Raw genomic sequence first — 16,370 nt, forward strand, 5'->3', positions numbered from 1 at the left:
TGTAATGTAACAGGCCCATATTCTGTTTCCTTTGAGCAGTTTACCAAGCAATATTGGTAGGAATTCATAAGTATTTGTTTGAAATCTGCTATTAAAACAATAAACTAGTTATACTAGAATCAATCTTTGAATATTAGTATAGCGCAAATGGAGACTTAGTGGATTTTCTTCTCTCATATACAGATGTGGGAAGAGTTGGAATTTAAAATGTGGAACGCATTCTTAAATCCTAAATTCTTTGAAGACCCATTGGTCTTGTACTTTTTTTTTTCTTTTAAGAATTCAGGAATGTGAGGGCATCCTTGTTTTTACCCGAGGGCTTCATGGTTATTCAGTGCTTGGCCCAGTATGTCAACGGTGAGGCACTTTCTAAGGCAGGGTTCCTCTTCTTTTTCCTTTTTGTCACCTTTAGTGTCATTTGATAATGTTTACAAGGGTATAAATTGCTAAAGGTCCTTAAGGACATAAAATGAAAAGATCCTTTGCAAAAGTAATGTTAGTTTTCCATAGGACCTTTTTAGTGTTTTTCTAATCAACAAATATTTTTCCCTTTTAAAAGTAACTTTTCCTTCAGAAGATTAAGATCCATTACATTTTAGCTATTAATGTTGGTTTATAAGACATTTGTTAAAATTGGGAGCATGGAATTTTTTTTAATTCTGAGTTTTTAAATTGGTTACCAGGTTTAAGAAGAGGAAATAACAGTGTTGAAAAACAATAATATTTATTGCTCGGAAATATTTTGCTTGAGAAAAAATAAGTTTATAAATAGAAGATGTTTTAATGAAAAGGAAAATAACTGATGAATGGACTCCTAGATAGTTTGCGTTTTACTCCATATTCAGTGCTAGAGCGTTCTGGACATTGTCTAGGGTCAAATTCTGCTATGACCAGAAAACCAACAGTGATTATTCAAGGAGATAACAAAATAACTGGGAATAACTTCGTATTAACATCTCTTAAAATGTTTGCAATCTGTAAGTTAAATATTTTTGATGTTGGATGAGAACTGTTGAAGGTCCTGAGTCTCATACCAACCCACTAGCTAGGTGGTCCAGAGATACTTGTCCTCATAAGTGTCCAGAGAAAATAAATGTGCTTACCATTCCAAATAGCGAATTTTATTCAGTAACCAAGAGCAAATAAGGCTAGTTTTTTGCTTAGACAAAACCTACCAGGGTATATCTTGTTTCTTTGAGTAGGTCATTGTCTTCCATTGCTGATACTTTTTAAATTACAAGTTTAGTTTCCTTACAATCAATATAGTTTAGGCTGATTTGCTTAGGTTGTATATTGTGGTGTACATTTGTACTGACATTAATTCGGACCTGTTTTCCAGTTACTGAACTTTAGGATATATATGCCTGTGGTTCAAATAGGAATCATCTGAACATCCAAAATATTGGCACTTACTGTTACTACAGAGTTGTTTTTCCATTGGGAAGTGGGCCTCAGGGTAGCTTACCCTTTTTGCCCTGAGTCTGTCACCACTCTAAGACTCTACCAGACTCTGAGAGACTACTCAATAAAAATAAGAACAGCTGGCTGGTGACTAGCCATGGCTTGTATGGTGTAATCAGTGTTTATCTTTCCAGGGAAGGTTGTGGACTATCACACTCACTTTTTCTACCTGCTTTTGAAGTACATCTCTTATGTTATATCCATTCTTATATGTTGACATGTAGTATATGTAGGAATGCTGTGTTACAACTGTGGCTTGTTTATACTTGCCTCTATCACAGGAGAAATTTGCATTCTCAAGAGTGCAAGAAATTTTGTTAACAGTTATGTTATAATTATTTACAATTTTTATTACTAAGTTTCAGTGGTTAAGGCATTTTTAATAAAGTGTTATAGTTATCAAACTTAAACATTATTCAGCAAATCTAGCAGTTGATGAATTGCATAAGCTTTTTATCCATTTGAACTTTTGTAAGAGAATGGTGGCCTTTGATTCACTATCACCAACCATCTATCTGTAAGGTAAGCAGGCCTCTCATATATCTTTATCACCAGTTGTTATATTTAATAAGGGATATCTTTCTTCAGGCATGAATTTGCTACAAAGTAATCCTGGGAAGGGGAGCTTAAATAACACTAGCCAGGAGTTGATTGTTGCTTAAAGCTAGGTTGGGAACTTGGAGTTCATTACAGAGTTTTCTCTAGTTTTGTATATTTGAAATTTTTCATAATAAAAAAGGCTTTGTATTATGAAAAACAGTGTATCATAACTGGACAAAATATTTTAATAGTTTTAAATTTTTTAATTAGCATACATTAATAATTCAAGGGGGGCTCATTGTGGTAATTCCATAAATGCATATAGCGTACATGGAAGTTCACCCCCTCCATTATATTCTCATTCCTCCTCTTTCTCCTCCCCGCTTCTTCAAACAGTGTTTGATGGATTTCATTATGCTATCTTCATATGGTGTACTTCAGTTCTCTTAACTGTTTAATATCCTTTACATTGCCCCTTCCCCCTCCCACTGATTCCTCCCCCAAACAAGTCCCTCTTTTATATTTATGTCCCATTATTATCATCATCATCATTTTAGATCTGGGTTCCACAAATGAGCAAGAACATGAGATAACAGGCTTTTGAACATGGCTAGTCTTGCTCAACATGATGATCCTCCTGTTCTATTTTCCTTCAGTGTGGACAAAGTTTTGAAGGAGATAGGTTAATAGCTGATTAACAAAGAAGGTTTTGCTCCATTTAGGCAAATGAGTTTGAACTAACCCAGTATTAAGGTAGCCATTGTGAATTCCTATTAGGGGAACAATTATGATTAAAGTTATGTTTTAAGAGGGCTAACATCATAGAAGAATATAGATTGCAGGATTGGGTGCCCAAAGGGAATAAGACCAGTTCATTTGCTATAATGCAACATTAAAAATCATAAGAAACAAACAAAAAAATCGTAACAAGGTGACGTTACTAATACATTGCTAAAAGAGTTTGTGAGCAAGTATAGTGGGACATGCCTATAATCCCAGCACTGGAAGGCTGAGGAAAGGATCATAAGTTTAACGTCAGTCTGATTACATAGTGAGACCCTGTCTCTAAAAACCAAGCTAACTAAATAGAAAACAATTTGGGAAATAGGTGCTTTGCCAGCACAACAAAAAGAAGAGCCACACCACACACACACACACACACACACACACACACACTCACACTCACACACAAGGCAAAGATTTGCACCATGGGGGTGTCGGGTATCATAAATGGAGTATATACCAAGTGGATTTGTACCTAAGTATAAGTTAAATTGGTAACTTTGGCTCTTTCAGTCAGTATATAGATAAGCCTCTTGTAGTTTCTAGGTTTCCCTTTTCCAAAGATTATTAAGATTAAAAATGAAGCATCATATTTTTTGTCCCTGAAGCAGAACTGCTAGGAGAGAGAGGAGTTTGTGTGTATGTGTGTTGTTGTTGTTGTTTTGCGGTATTGGGGTTTGAATTCAGGGCTTCACAACTGCTAAACAGGCGCTCTACCACATGAGCCATTCCACCAGCCCCTAGGACAGAGTTTTGATCATCTCCTCTCATTTACTTGCATTTTCAGTCAGAATTCTGCAGGTGCCAGCTAGATTACAGATGGCTAGCATAGTTTTATTACTAGAAGGAGAAATTTAGAGCTTGGTGCATTCTTTAAAAGAAAAGTTATCTCAAGAAACAAGTATAGGAAAATAGTTTGATTCTGAAATATTGCTTCATCTAGGCTGTATTTTGAAGATCCCACCATAAACTTGGTAAATAAGCAACTGAGGTCTACTATTTTATCATACAAGAACTTAAGGAGGGCATTAGCACATCCAACACATTCACTTAAAAGTGAATTACACAGTTGTTGACAATTTGCAGTTGATTTTCATTTGGAGATTTTCTTTTAGAATACAGAATCTTTTAGGGAAAAGACTGAGGAAAATGAAGAGATTACTTTAAACCTTATGAGAATTTAGCTTTCTCACTGTGTCAATCAATAATTCAAATATTGCTAGACATGGTGTCAAACACCTGCAATCCCAGCACTTACTTAAGAGGCTGAGAGGCTAGAGGATCTCTAGTTCAAAGCCATGCTGGGCTACATAGGAGACCCAGTTTCAGCAAACCCAAACAAAGCAACTCAAATGTTTGTGGAAATATAAAATGCTTTTATCTTTCTGGAGGGTGGTTCATCAACACTAATAAATATGCTCATGCCATTCTAGCATTTTCACTTACAGGAATCTATCTCAAGAAACTGTGCTTATGTATGAGGAAAGATATAAGTACATGAACGTTTAGTGCCGTGTATATTAAGAAAATTAGTAGCAGGGTAAACATTAGAAGATTGATTTAAATTACAGTAGATTCATAGAACAGAATACATGGCATCATTTAAGAGAGAGAAGTAGATACAAAGATATCCAAAACTTGCTGCTAATTTTTTTAATTTGTTAGGATATATTCGTTATACAGGGGGGATTCATGATGACGATTCCAAATAGGCTTATATTGTATATTAGATCACCTCCACTGTCTCTCTCCCTCAACTCCCTCCATATAAATATATGAAGTTCATCATCCATATTCCATCACCTTAATCTCCTTCATCCACCCTCCCACAAGTACCCCCCCACACACACTGTACCTGTTTTATAATCCTGTCTTTTGTTATTAATATTTAAGTCAATGTTCAAAGGGGTTTCTCAGCGTATCTCTGCTGTGAGTATACTCTACTTTGGTCCATTCGACCCCTTCCATTGTTTCTCCTTACCCCTTTACCTCCCACCCCCATTTTTCAACAGCTTTCAATACCATATCCTTATATCCTCTTAAATTTCTTTTTTTTTTTTAAGAAAGCAGATTTTAGATCCAGTATGATTATTCGTTTTATCTTGGGGGTGTGCAAAAGTTTTACTTCTAATTTTTATGCTCTTATAATAATTTGTGTATTTTTATAATCATTTTTGTATAACAAGCTAATTGTAATTATTGATAAAGGCATTGGTGGGGAAGCCTGTTACAAATATCAGAATTATTAAGCTTTAAATTTCATTACTGCTTTATTCTTAGCCACTTGGTCAGCCAGGAATCACAAAACATACATGGCCAGGATCTTTTCTTCCTTATTTTGAGGAATTTTCCAATCCATTTATGTTCATTCTTCATAGACTTTTTCATGAGACCAGTGATGAGCTTTGTCTATAACAGCATAAGGAATTTGTAAAAGAATTTTGTTTCTATAATGAATCTATGGAGTGGAGTTAGGATTTTAGTTTTTGTTTTGTGGGGCAGGGATTGCTTTCCTTCAGGATTTGACTCGGTTGTAATAAGAGACATATTTCAAGGTTGGTTTATTTTTTTTCTTCATGGTTGTGAAAATTCAATACTTGGCACATAGGCAAAAACTAAAAAGTTTGCAAATTGCCTACTCTTTCCTACTTTGGATAAAAGAAACATCTTTAAATAGCATTTAACATAGTTTTTATACACATAGTTTCATGTTTGTTAACTGAATGATGAATGAAGGAAACTATGGCAAATCTACATAATATAAAACTAAAGACAAATCTACATAATATATATTACAAAAGACAAAAATGTTATTCTGGGTTTGTTTAACGTACCAATTAATAAAAACAATTTTAATTCAGACGTTGCTATCTAAAATAGTACTTGCTTTAATAAATAAAGGCTATACATTAAGATCTTAATTTGCTTTCTTCTGAAAGCTACTGCTATGTATTTTAACTTTTTAATAGTCTAATCTCCTTTACCCCCACCCCCTTCTGTGCTGGGGATCCAGCCAGCCCAGGGCCTGACCCATGTTAGGCAAGCACTCTACCACTAAGCTACACCTCCAGCCCCACAAGTTAATCTTTTTGTAGTTCTGTTTCTTCATCTACAAAATAATCAATTACATTCTAAACTCTAAAATTCTACATTTTTATCAGTGGAAGGATTTGTCTAATAAAAAAAGTAGGAGATGTAAGTGTTCTCTACTTTAGGGAGAGGAAGCAACAGTGGAATTATGACAGTTCTCTTCCTACCTACTAAAGTACATTGCTGGTAAGAGATCTCTCAAGTGTGCTCTGAACCTCTGAACACAGTAGTACAGACCTTAGGAAAGTCTTGAGTATAACCCTTTAAGAATTTAAAGAATCTAGGTTCTTTGACGGCATCATCTGTGTTTGATAATTAGAAGCCTAACGTTTTCTTGATTCTTGTTAAGGATACAAAGAGTCTGAGCATTGTTGGTTTATTTAGCAGTAAATAATTATTGTTTATTGGGTTGTAAATAAAACACTTTTTTTCTTCTGTGTGTATTTTTTTTTTTGGCAATACCAGGAGTTAGTTTGAACTCATGGCCTCACACTTGCTAGACTCTATCACTTGAGCCATGGCTGGGCCCCTCTTTTGCTGTAGTTATTTTTCAGACAGGGTCTCACCTTACGCTGGCCAGTAACTGGGATGACAGGTGCACACAACACACCCAGCTTCTTACTGGCCTAGATGGGTCTCTGAACTGTTTGCCTAGGAAGGTCTCAACCACAATCCTCCTGATCTCTGCCTGCTAAGTAGGTAGGACTACAGGTGGGAGACACTGCATCCTGCTGGAGTCATTTTTTTAATTGACTTTGAATTATCTCCTAGTAAGCTTAGCACTTTTACAGACATTGGTTGTTATGTCTGTAACAACCAATCTGGGAATCCCAGATTCCACTAGATAGAATAAAAATGTAGGCAAAGGAACCACAGGATAAACTGGTGTTACAGGAGAAAAGAAGAAATTTATCTTGACTCTAATTTCTTTAGTTTCAGTGGTTATGCCAATCAGTGCTTTTTTCTCTCTCTCTCTTCAACCCTGAACTCTTTTGCTTTCATCTACTCGCTTCAGATTATAAGCCTAATTGAGTGCTACTTACGTGAACTTTTCACCACATCTCAACACTTTTTCTTCTCATCCTATTTTCCAATTAGTTCCTCATTGTTTCGTGTCATATTTCTTCTTTCTCTTGTATTTTTTTTCTCACATTTCCCACATTTTCTCTTCCCGCATTATCTGCTCTAGCAAAATTGAAATACATGCTATTGGAGAAGAGTAGAAACAATTCATAACTATGCTCAGGTTATTAGGAGCAGTGCAGCTCCTCTTTCTTCGTGTGTGTGTGTGTGTGTGTGTGTGTGTGTGTGTGTGTGTGTGTGTGTGTGTGTATTTACCTAAAGAGACAAAGAGTGACTTAAACTTACTGCAAATGCTAGCCTGTGGATGCCTGTGAGTCAACTAGACAGGTATTATTCTTTCTGTTGTACAGGTGAGACTACTGAGACTTAGACATTATGTAAAGTAGTAACAAAGACAATGAAAATTTTACTTTGAGGAGTTTAGAGTTCATCTATGTAGAATGACTTTTCTGAGATTACCAAATTTAAGTTGTAGGCTAAATCTCAAGTTCTCTAGCTTCTGATATAGTACTTTTTATAACCTCCCTTTCTTCTCCCAAGTTAAAAAGCTATGTGTTTCAGTACAACTGCAGTGTTTTTCTTGAGATATTTGAGTTTGGGTGGAAGATTAGCACATAAGGTAACTGCGATGTTAGTTCTCCAACAAGCTGGTTGTGGAGGTAAAATGCAGTCATACATTGACTGCATTTTGAACTCCTTACATGAATTTTTAAATTTAAGTACTAGGGAAAAAAATATCATTGTTTAAAAACAAAAACCCAGCCAGGCATTGTGGTTCACACTGTAATCCCAGATCCTTGAAAGGTAGAGACAGAAGGCTTTTGGTTCAAGGACAGCCCAGGCCAAAAAAAAACCCAGATCTTATCTCAAAGGACAAAACTGCAATCTCAGCTCCCTAACAGGATCTCCTAGGTTAGAACATTTCTGAGGCCAACCTTGGGCAAAAAGCGAGGAGAACCTATCTGAAAAATAAAGGTCTGAGGGTGTGGCTCAAGTGGTAAAAGCACTTGCCCAGCAAGCTCAAGGCCCTGAGTTCAAAGTCCTGTAGAACAACAACAGAAAAAGTTCTAATATTCTTTCCCATTCTCCCTTTTTACTATTTTTTGCAAAGTCAGCCAAAGGAGAAACTGAAAAAGTATAAAAATGTTCAAGAAAAAAATTGGGAGGGGGCAGGAAAGAGAAATGGCCCAAACAATATATGCACATAGGAATAAATGAATAAAAAAAAGAAAAAAAATTACGTGTATAACAAAATTTTAAATAATCAGATTCAGAATTTGAATCTTAAAACTAATAGCGATTTTTAATCCTTACTAAAATTTTTTCTGAACTGTTTTTTCTGTTCTTGGGTTTTTCTGTTTTTTGTAGTGCTGGGGTTTGAACTCAGGGCTTTGTAGTTTCTCAGTGAGTTCAATTTATTCATCTGTTAGCCTACAAAAGATGTTTTAGTGCTTTAGAGCTATTATGTGGATCTATTAATTTTTGTTATTAATATAAATACAGGAGTACATTGGGCCAAATATTTGGATTTTAGGATTATCGTAGATGCTTGTGTTTTTAGTGAATTCCAGTTTAAAGCCTGTTGTTTTGAAAAGGAAATTTGGTTGTTTGTGACTTCTGACAATTTGGAGTTAAGTGGAGAATTGCTATATACAGGGTTATTGGGTTTTTTGGGCTATACTGAGGGGTTGAACTGAGGGCCTCTGTTTGCTAGGCTTCCACTTGAGCCACTCCACCCATCAGGATCTTTAAGAAGTAAAATATAATTTATTATAATTTATAACAATACTGTAAGAAAATCCTGATACCAAAACTGAGAAAGAAGACATACTTCAGAAATGAGGATTCTAGAGAGGATTTTTAAATTATGAGGGTTCTTTTAAGTTGGATCCTAAGTTAATAAATATGGCTATTGACCCTCTAATAAGATCTGAAGTGGTAATGTAATAACATCGTGCGATGATATTGCTCAGTTTATCTTTTATGTTGGCCTAAGCAAGAATAGATTTTCTCTTTTTCAATGTTAAATATTAACATTGAGTTTCTTATAATTTCAGAAATATAAACTATACCTTTCTGGTCCTGAATTAGTGTATATTTTTATCTTTATGTTGCTAAATTTCAGGGCAATTTTCATACTTCAGATAAACTGCTATCTCCCAGAAGTTTTTCTAATTAAGGAGGAAAATAAGTGTTAGTTTCAATTGTAAAGACCTTACTGTTAAACCGGGTGTGGTGGTATATATCTATAATCCCAGCACTTGGGAAGCTGAGTCAAGACAATCTCTTCAGTGTTTTATTTAAAATTTAATGGTGAGTGGTAGAAACTGTAAAGTCAAAGGAATTAAGAGAAAAAACATTTTGAGAAAATTGCTTGTTTTATATATGTGAATGTAAACTCATTTAAGTTTCATCAGAGACAAATTGCAGAAGAGATTTGGCGTTCTGGTGGTTTATGGAGAGTGTTGATCAGAGATTGCTTCTTGGCTGAGTTGCTGTCTGCATAGGCTGTTAACAATTGTTTTTCTGGCAGCAGATCTTGTTCGTCAGGATTGCATCATTTCTGGGAGAATGGCCAAGGTCCACAGCCTCAGTACAAAGACTGTCTGAAGCATATGAGGCCTGTTCTTTTTCTGAAGCAGCACTCCTCTTCCTGCCAGTCCTCTTCACAGGATTACTGAAGCAGACTTGTTCTGAATTTCTTTCATTGGATTGGCTTTTTACTGGACTTTTGTCTCCCAGCTGCTTCCGGCTCACCTGTCTGATGCAATTTCTTCTGAAATCTCTGTTGGACTTGTTCTTAAAACACATTTTGTTTACCTTCACTGAGAGTTACCATGCAGATTGCTTGGGTCTTTGACTTCCAGCGACTCATACAGAGTGTTAGTGTGATAATACAGAGATTATTGGCCATTTCTGCACCCAATTAAGACAGGGTAATTATAAACTATTTATAGTATGTTCTGTTTAACATACTTTCCCTAGAAATTACATATAAATAGTGACTACTCAAAAGAGTACTCACTATTGGAAGACAGGCTGATTCTGTTTTTGAGGCCAAGAATATACTAGTTTTTCTGTGGGTTCTGGTTGAGAATCAAAAGAAATAAAATTCTGGTGCATTCAATCCCCCTGCTATATGCTGTCATACTTAATTCTCTTCTTACTATCTTTTCTCGTTTGCAATTGCCATTAAAGGAGTCTGCTTCTTTGGCTTGCTTTTTTACTTACCTTTAGACCTTTTGTTTTTGGTGGGGTGCTGAGGTTTGAACTAAGGGCCTCACACTTGGCTAGGCGGGCACTCTACCACTTGAGCCACTTAGCCAGCCCTGTTCTTATGTTGGGTTTTTTCAAGATAGGGTCTCATGGCTGGCTTTAAACTGCGGTCCTCCTGATCTCTGCCTCCTGAGTACCTAGGATCATAGATGTGAGCCATTGGCATCCAGCTACCTTCAGAACTTTTGATTTTTAATTCTGAGTATGCTTTTTCTAAGACTAGCTTATTTTCCAAATTTTAAAAGTCAGAAGTCTTTAAACCCTCAGCATAAAGTTTAAATGTCTTTTCCTGTTTGATAACTGGAGTCAAATCAAAAGCTCTTTTCATGTTTATGATGCACTGATGTTTCAGGTGTGGATAGCTCATTCTGGCTAATGTTATGTTAGACTTGACTTTTTGGAGAAAACACTGAAAATCTAAGGTGTATTGGTCATTTTTGCCAAAAATCGTGGGTCACCTATTTTCCTTCTTGGATAGTAGAAAAGTGCCCTTTTTCATCATGTTCCCATTATGGAGTCCACAAATAGAACTGACTCCTGTAAGATAGATGGAATGGAATGAGGGTGAAGAAAGGAGTACTGTGGACTTAAAATTAGTAGATGTTGGTTAGGCCCTTACCTGATGGATACTAAATTTGATGTTTAATTTTAAAAAAGCCCTGAATTTGGGAATGGTTCATTGAAGAAGAAAAGAACTTCTAGAAGGGAGAGAAAAAAACAAAAAAGATCCTTGGGAGATGGGAGAGAATTCTAATTTGAAGGAAAGAGAAGGAGGGATTGGCAGTGACATAGTAAGTATTTACCAGTTCCTCAATAATTTCCTCTCATTTAGTTTGTAGAACACGAGACATGTAGGTTAAAGGATAAAATTTTTAGTATTAAATAGAGAATAAGATAGTAAAGCAGTATAACATATAGAAATGAAATAAAATTACCATTAATATATCTGTATGTCCATCAATGTCATTTGTGCACTAATTTGTGTCTCAACTTTCTCTAGGTCTTCAAGCTTCTGACAGATAATTTTGTGGGACTTCACATTCAGAGGTCTATAGAAAGGTGACTAGCCCAAATCCTTTTAATTTGCTCTATTTTTTTCATTTAAGTGAATACTGAAATCATGTTGTTGTAATGGTGGTTACAGTTCTCTCAACATATATTTCTTGAATCCTCATGGATCAGGCATGGTATTGGCCATTGGAACTATAGGATTGGATAAGAGAAGAAAGTCCTTGTCCCATAGACCTTATTCTGTAAGAGATAAGTAAAGTAACCATTATTTCATCTATAGATAGTCTATGTTTACCACTCTCTTCAGAACACATCTTCAAACTATGATTAAATTAGTCACTGCTATAAATACTAACCTTGATAAAGTATAGTAGGTGTCTGTTGTCTTGGTTTATAAAACTAGAGTTTTCTAATAAGAAAGCCTTATTAATAAAAGGTCCTTCGGTTAATGTTTGAGTAGCTACATTTTACACAGTTATTTAGGGAAGAAACTATTCTCAGAGTTATATATGAGAAGTTTAATTGTTATCAGAATTTGAATTAAAAAGTCATTATTATGGAATCATTATTCAGGACAATGTGCCTGAATATATGGCCTGTATATGAGTGCCTTCATCAGAAGAGTAGAAAGGTCGTATGAAACTAGATAAAAGGGAAATGGAAGAATTTATGAAACAGAAATTTATGACTAACTTAATTTGGAGGTCTTAAACAATAGAAATTTATTTTCTCTCAATATTGGAGACTTTGGATCAAGGCTTTGGCAAATTTACTTACTCATGGGGTCTGTCTCCTTACCTGGTAATTGTCTTCCTCTTCTCTGTGTCCTCACAAGGACTGAATGTTTCCTAAAGTTACTTATCAACTGTCTAAAACAGCCAAGTTAGGATCTCTGTCTCTTGAGATAAGTCTCACTAGTAGCCCAAGCTATCCTCAAACTAGAGATCCATGCACAAGCTCTAATCTAATGAAATCCTAATCCAAGACTCCCAACTCTTGAATCAGGATTTCATTAGGGAATGTAGAAATCATTTACTTGTCCTTGAAGGAGATATTAACTGAAATAACTTCTACCTTTTCCTTATAGAATGCCTTTTAAAAATTACTGTAGGAAAAAAAAATTCAGTTATCATATATATATATATTGTCTTTTTCTTTCAGCATGAAATAGTAATGTTGAGTGATTTTTTTTTAATGTTCTTTTTTGAAAATATGACCCATGATTCAGATTCCCTTTATTAGTCAATGAAGGGAGAGATACGATTATGCTTAGATTCTCTTCTGTTTATCTGGTCAAGCAGCTTGTGGGAATTTTTTTTTAATCCGAATTATCTACTAATACTAAAACTAAAGAAAGAGTTGTAGCCAACAGCTTCCAATATTAGCTATGACTTTCTGCACTTATTTGACAAATGGTCTCTGTTTTGACATTTACAGATTTTCTTTCAGTTTCCAAAAGCTAGGAGGATTTACTGCCAAAATTGGATGTACTCAGTCTTACCAGTGTCACCTCCAGTTGGGTTGGAACACGTGTATTGCCCCATTTGGATTTGGAGAATCCTAGGTCCATTGATGAGATCCAGCTCTCTCAAAGCAGAGGAAAATTGCTTAGTTCATAGCTATTCTAAGTAGTATTAACTTTATGTATCCTTAAAAATATTGGCTTGATACACTAATTACGATGACTTTTCTTATCTACCACATTAATCTGCTTTATATATCAGTAAGATTCAAACATTTCAAATCAACAACCATTTAAAATCTGCATTAACCTCTGGATTGATTCAGAAAATATGTACTTTTCATTTTACTTAGGTTTTGTTTTGTTTTTGTAGTACTGGGGTTTGAACTCTGGCCTTATGCTTTCTAGACAGGTACTCTGCTACTTAAAACCATATCCTCATCCCTTTTTTGCTTTAGTTATTTTTCAGGTAGGGCCTCATGAGGTGTTCTGGTTTGTTTTTTTGGTAGTACTGTGGGTTGGAACTTTGGACCTTGCACTTACTATATAGGCATTCTGCCACTTACACTATATTGCCCCACCGCCACTGGTTATTTCTCAGATAGGATCTCATTTTATGCCAGATAAAGGTCTCACTTTATGCCTAAAATGGCTTGTATTGAGATCGTCCTATTTGTGCTTCTTTGCATAGATGAAATAACAGGCACACACCACCAGGTCCAGCCATTAGTTGAAATGGGGTCTCACGAAATTCTTGTGAGCACTGGTCTCAAACCCTGATCTTCCTTTTCTCTCCCTCCCAAAGAGCTGGGATTATAGGCATGAGCCACCATGCCTGATTCATTTAGTTTGCTTTAGTTGGTTTTGGTTGTTTGTAGGAGAGTTGTGTTATTTTGTTTTGGGTTTGAACTCAAGGCGTCATGCTTGCTAGCCAGGTGCTTTACCACGCACATAATGCCCCAGCTTATTTTGCTTTAATTATTTTTGAGATTCAGTCTTAAATGTATGACCAGGCGGGCCTGTACCACTATCATCCTACTTAAGTTTTCTGCATAGGCAGGATGCAGGCACATGCCACCACTGTCAGCTTTTATTGTTTGAGATGGGGGTCTCACAGACTTTTTGCCCTGGGTGACCTCAAACCTTGATACTCCCAATCTCCACCTCCTAATTAAATTAGCTAGTTTTACAGGTTTGAGCAACCTCCTTTGGCTAGGTTTTGTTTGGTTTTTGGTGGGACTAGAGTTTGAACTCAGGACTTTGCTCTTGCAAAGCAGGCATTTTACCACTTCAGCTATACCTCCAGTCCATTTAGCTCTGATTATTTTGCAGATGGGGTCTTGCAAACTGTTTTGCCTGTTCTGGCCTCAAACAGTGATCTTCCCAATCTCAGCCTCCCAAATAGATAGGATTACAGGCGTGAGCCAGTGGCACCCATCTGCTAGTTTTTTTAGTACAGATAATTTTTTGACTTTCCTTTGTTGTCGAACCATGAATCAGTATGTCAGTCATGACACTTTGTAGTCTTTTTAATAAAAATCTTTATTAACTTGGATCTTTGACCTTCACATTGACTTTTACTGTCCTACATAAAGTGATTCTTAATTTCATCCTTTTGTTGGCTTTTATTACATTAATATAAAACCACATATATAAAATCATGCAAAGTACACTTTTTCCCTTTTGTATTTACAAATCTCTATATACTTTTGCTTTTTTTTGCTGTTGAGTAGTTTTTGAGTCTCTTCCTGTATTCTACTGGTTTAAGGTCATCAAGTCAAGGTACCCTCACTGCTTCTTCGTACAAATTTCTATAGTCTTTTTCATGCAACTGTACTCTTTGTAGTTTAGTTTTTTGTGTTATAGACACACACACACTAGTTTTTAAAGCAAATTTGAACACAGGGTAATTAAATTTCCATACATTATCTCTGTGCATCCACACATGCATAGCTTCCCAGATGGTTTGTTTTTATTCATATCTAATAGTGTATATTATCAGAAAAATGCAGTTTTTAAGATCAGTGCATTTGTAACCATCAGTCCTGCAAGAAAACAAACAGATGTATCTAGTCATACAAACATAAAATAAATTTCTTCTGTCAGATTCAGTTTGGGAGAAATGACATTACTGACTTCTGGTACAGTCATTTATTTGTGTTCTAGAAATTTTGAATAAACACCTTGGGAGGTGTTCATGAAGCCTCCCAAGGAGGAGGATCATGGTTTGAGGCCAGCCAAGACAAAAAGTTTGCACCATCCTATTTTGAACAATAGGAATTGGAGGATCACGGTCCAGGCCAGCATGGGCATAAACTCAAAAATAACTAAAGCAAAAGGGGCATGCCTCAAGTGGTAGAGCATCTGCCCAGTAAGTACAAGACCCTGAGTTCAAACTCCAGTACTGCCAAAAAGAAAAAAGACTTTGAATTGTTGAGTTTAGACTAGAATATTTCTAATAACCCTCCTTAATCTTAAAATGTGTCAGGTAGGTCCTACATCGCCTGAACTTTTGTTCACTGGGGTTAGAGAATGGCGGAAATATGATTGTTAGCTAGGCAGATTATTACTTTCCTTCTGGGTTAAAAGAAAAAAACTAAAAATAAAAATAAGTATAAATTTTAGCTATCATACTTTGTGGAACATTAATGAAATACAGTACATAGTGAACAAAGAATTTATAATTTTGTTTTAGAAGTCTCGTTTAAAAATAAACAACCCATAAAATTACTCTTAACATTTAGGATAAATTTAAGAACTATATGAATGCTAGCTGTTTTCCTTTTCTGTGGCAGGATTCCTCATGTCCATAACATGTTGGCTGAGGCTCTGCAGCTCACCCCCACTCCCAGAGTGGTTAGTCTCCATTAATTGGACCCCGTGATTTCCACTCTTTGCTGTGTTGGACGTCATGAGCATTGCAATCCCTCTGGGAGTCACCACACCAGATACATCCTACTCAGATATGGCTGCTGGATCAGAGTAAGTGCTAATTCCTAGGTAGTAGGTACATTACCATTTTGTATGGAAACAGTTTTCTTATGGGTAGTTAATGAGATCTGTGTAGTAGTTTCTTAACCAAAACCTATCCCACTATAAGCAACATTTGACCTTGCCCTTTTCCTCCCATAGAAGCTGGAGGGAAAGGGGGATTAGAAGGGGGTGGAAAGAAACTTTTTTGGGGGTGGGGGATTTCTGGGTAAGTAAGAGACTCAAAATTGCAAAGTAGTGATTACATTTTCCTTTGTTTTAATGGGAGTGGGAGATTGAAATAAAGTAGGTGTCATTACCTGCTTCTGTAGAGTTAATGATTATTCTGATGGAGGGAGATAAGGTGGTTTTCTTTCCAACTGATTTTCTTTGAAGGCCTCTTCCTATGTACTTCCCATTATTGTAGAGTAAAGGGGCTAAAACTTTATATGGGCAGGTTCTATAGACCTTCTGACTTTTGGGGTAGAAAGCATGGAGAGCAGTATATATCTGCTTTTTATAATATTCACTGCCTAGAAAGAGGACCTTCAAAATCAGTGGTACCAAACTTTTTTTTCAGCTAAGAGCAGCATTAGGAATTCAGAGTTTGTCGAAAAGCCCAATCCCTAAAATAGACTCTCTCAGTTCTTGAAGAATTTAAATGCCAAATGACAATGAAGGTAGGCCTTCATTA

General features: G+C 35.9%; 1 protein-coding gene across 22 annotated transcripts in view; it reads left to right on the forward strand.

The window, feature by feature from the left end:
- Setd5 (SET domain containing 5) overlaps positions 1-16,370 on the forward strand; it is a 74,374-nt gene that overhangs the window by 14,770 nt on the left and 43,234 nt on the right. For 21 of the 22 annotated variants that reach the window (XM_074044316.1, XM_074044322.1, XM_074044334.1 and 18 more), the window contains 2 exons: positions 11,234-11,292; positions 15,502-15,688. Coding sequence is in view for 8 of the 22 variants with exons in the window: in XM_074044319.1 (XP_073900420.1) it covers positions 15,618-15,688 (71 nt within the window). In the remaining 14 variants the exon portion in view is untranslated. Of the gene's footprint in view, positions 1-11,233; positions 11,293-15,501; positions 15,689-16,256; positions 16,357-16,370 lie in introns of all 22 variants that reach the window. The other variant, XM_074044312.1, reaches the window with a different exon arrangement.

The sequence above is a fragment of the Castor canadensis genome, chromosome 10 (genome assembly GCF_047511655.1).
Source record: "Castor canadensis chromosome 10, mCasCan1.hap1v2, whole genome shotgun sequence".
Lineage (NCBI taxonomy): Eukaryota > Metazoa > Chordata > Mammalia > Rodentia > Castoridae > Castor > Castor canadensis.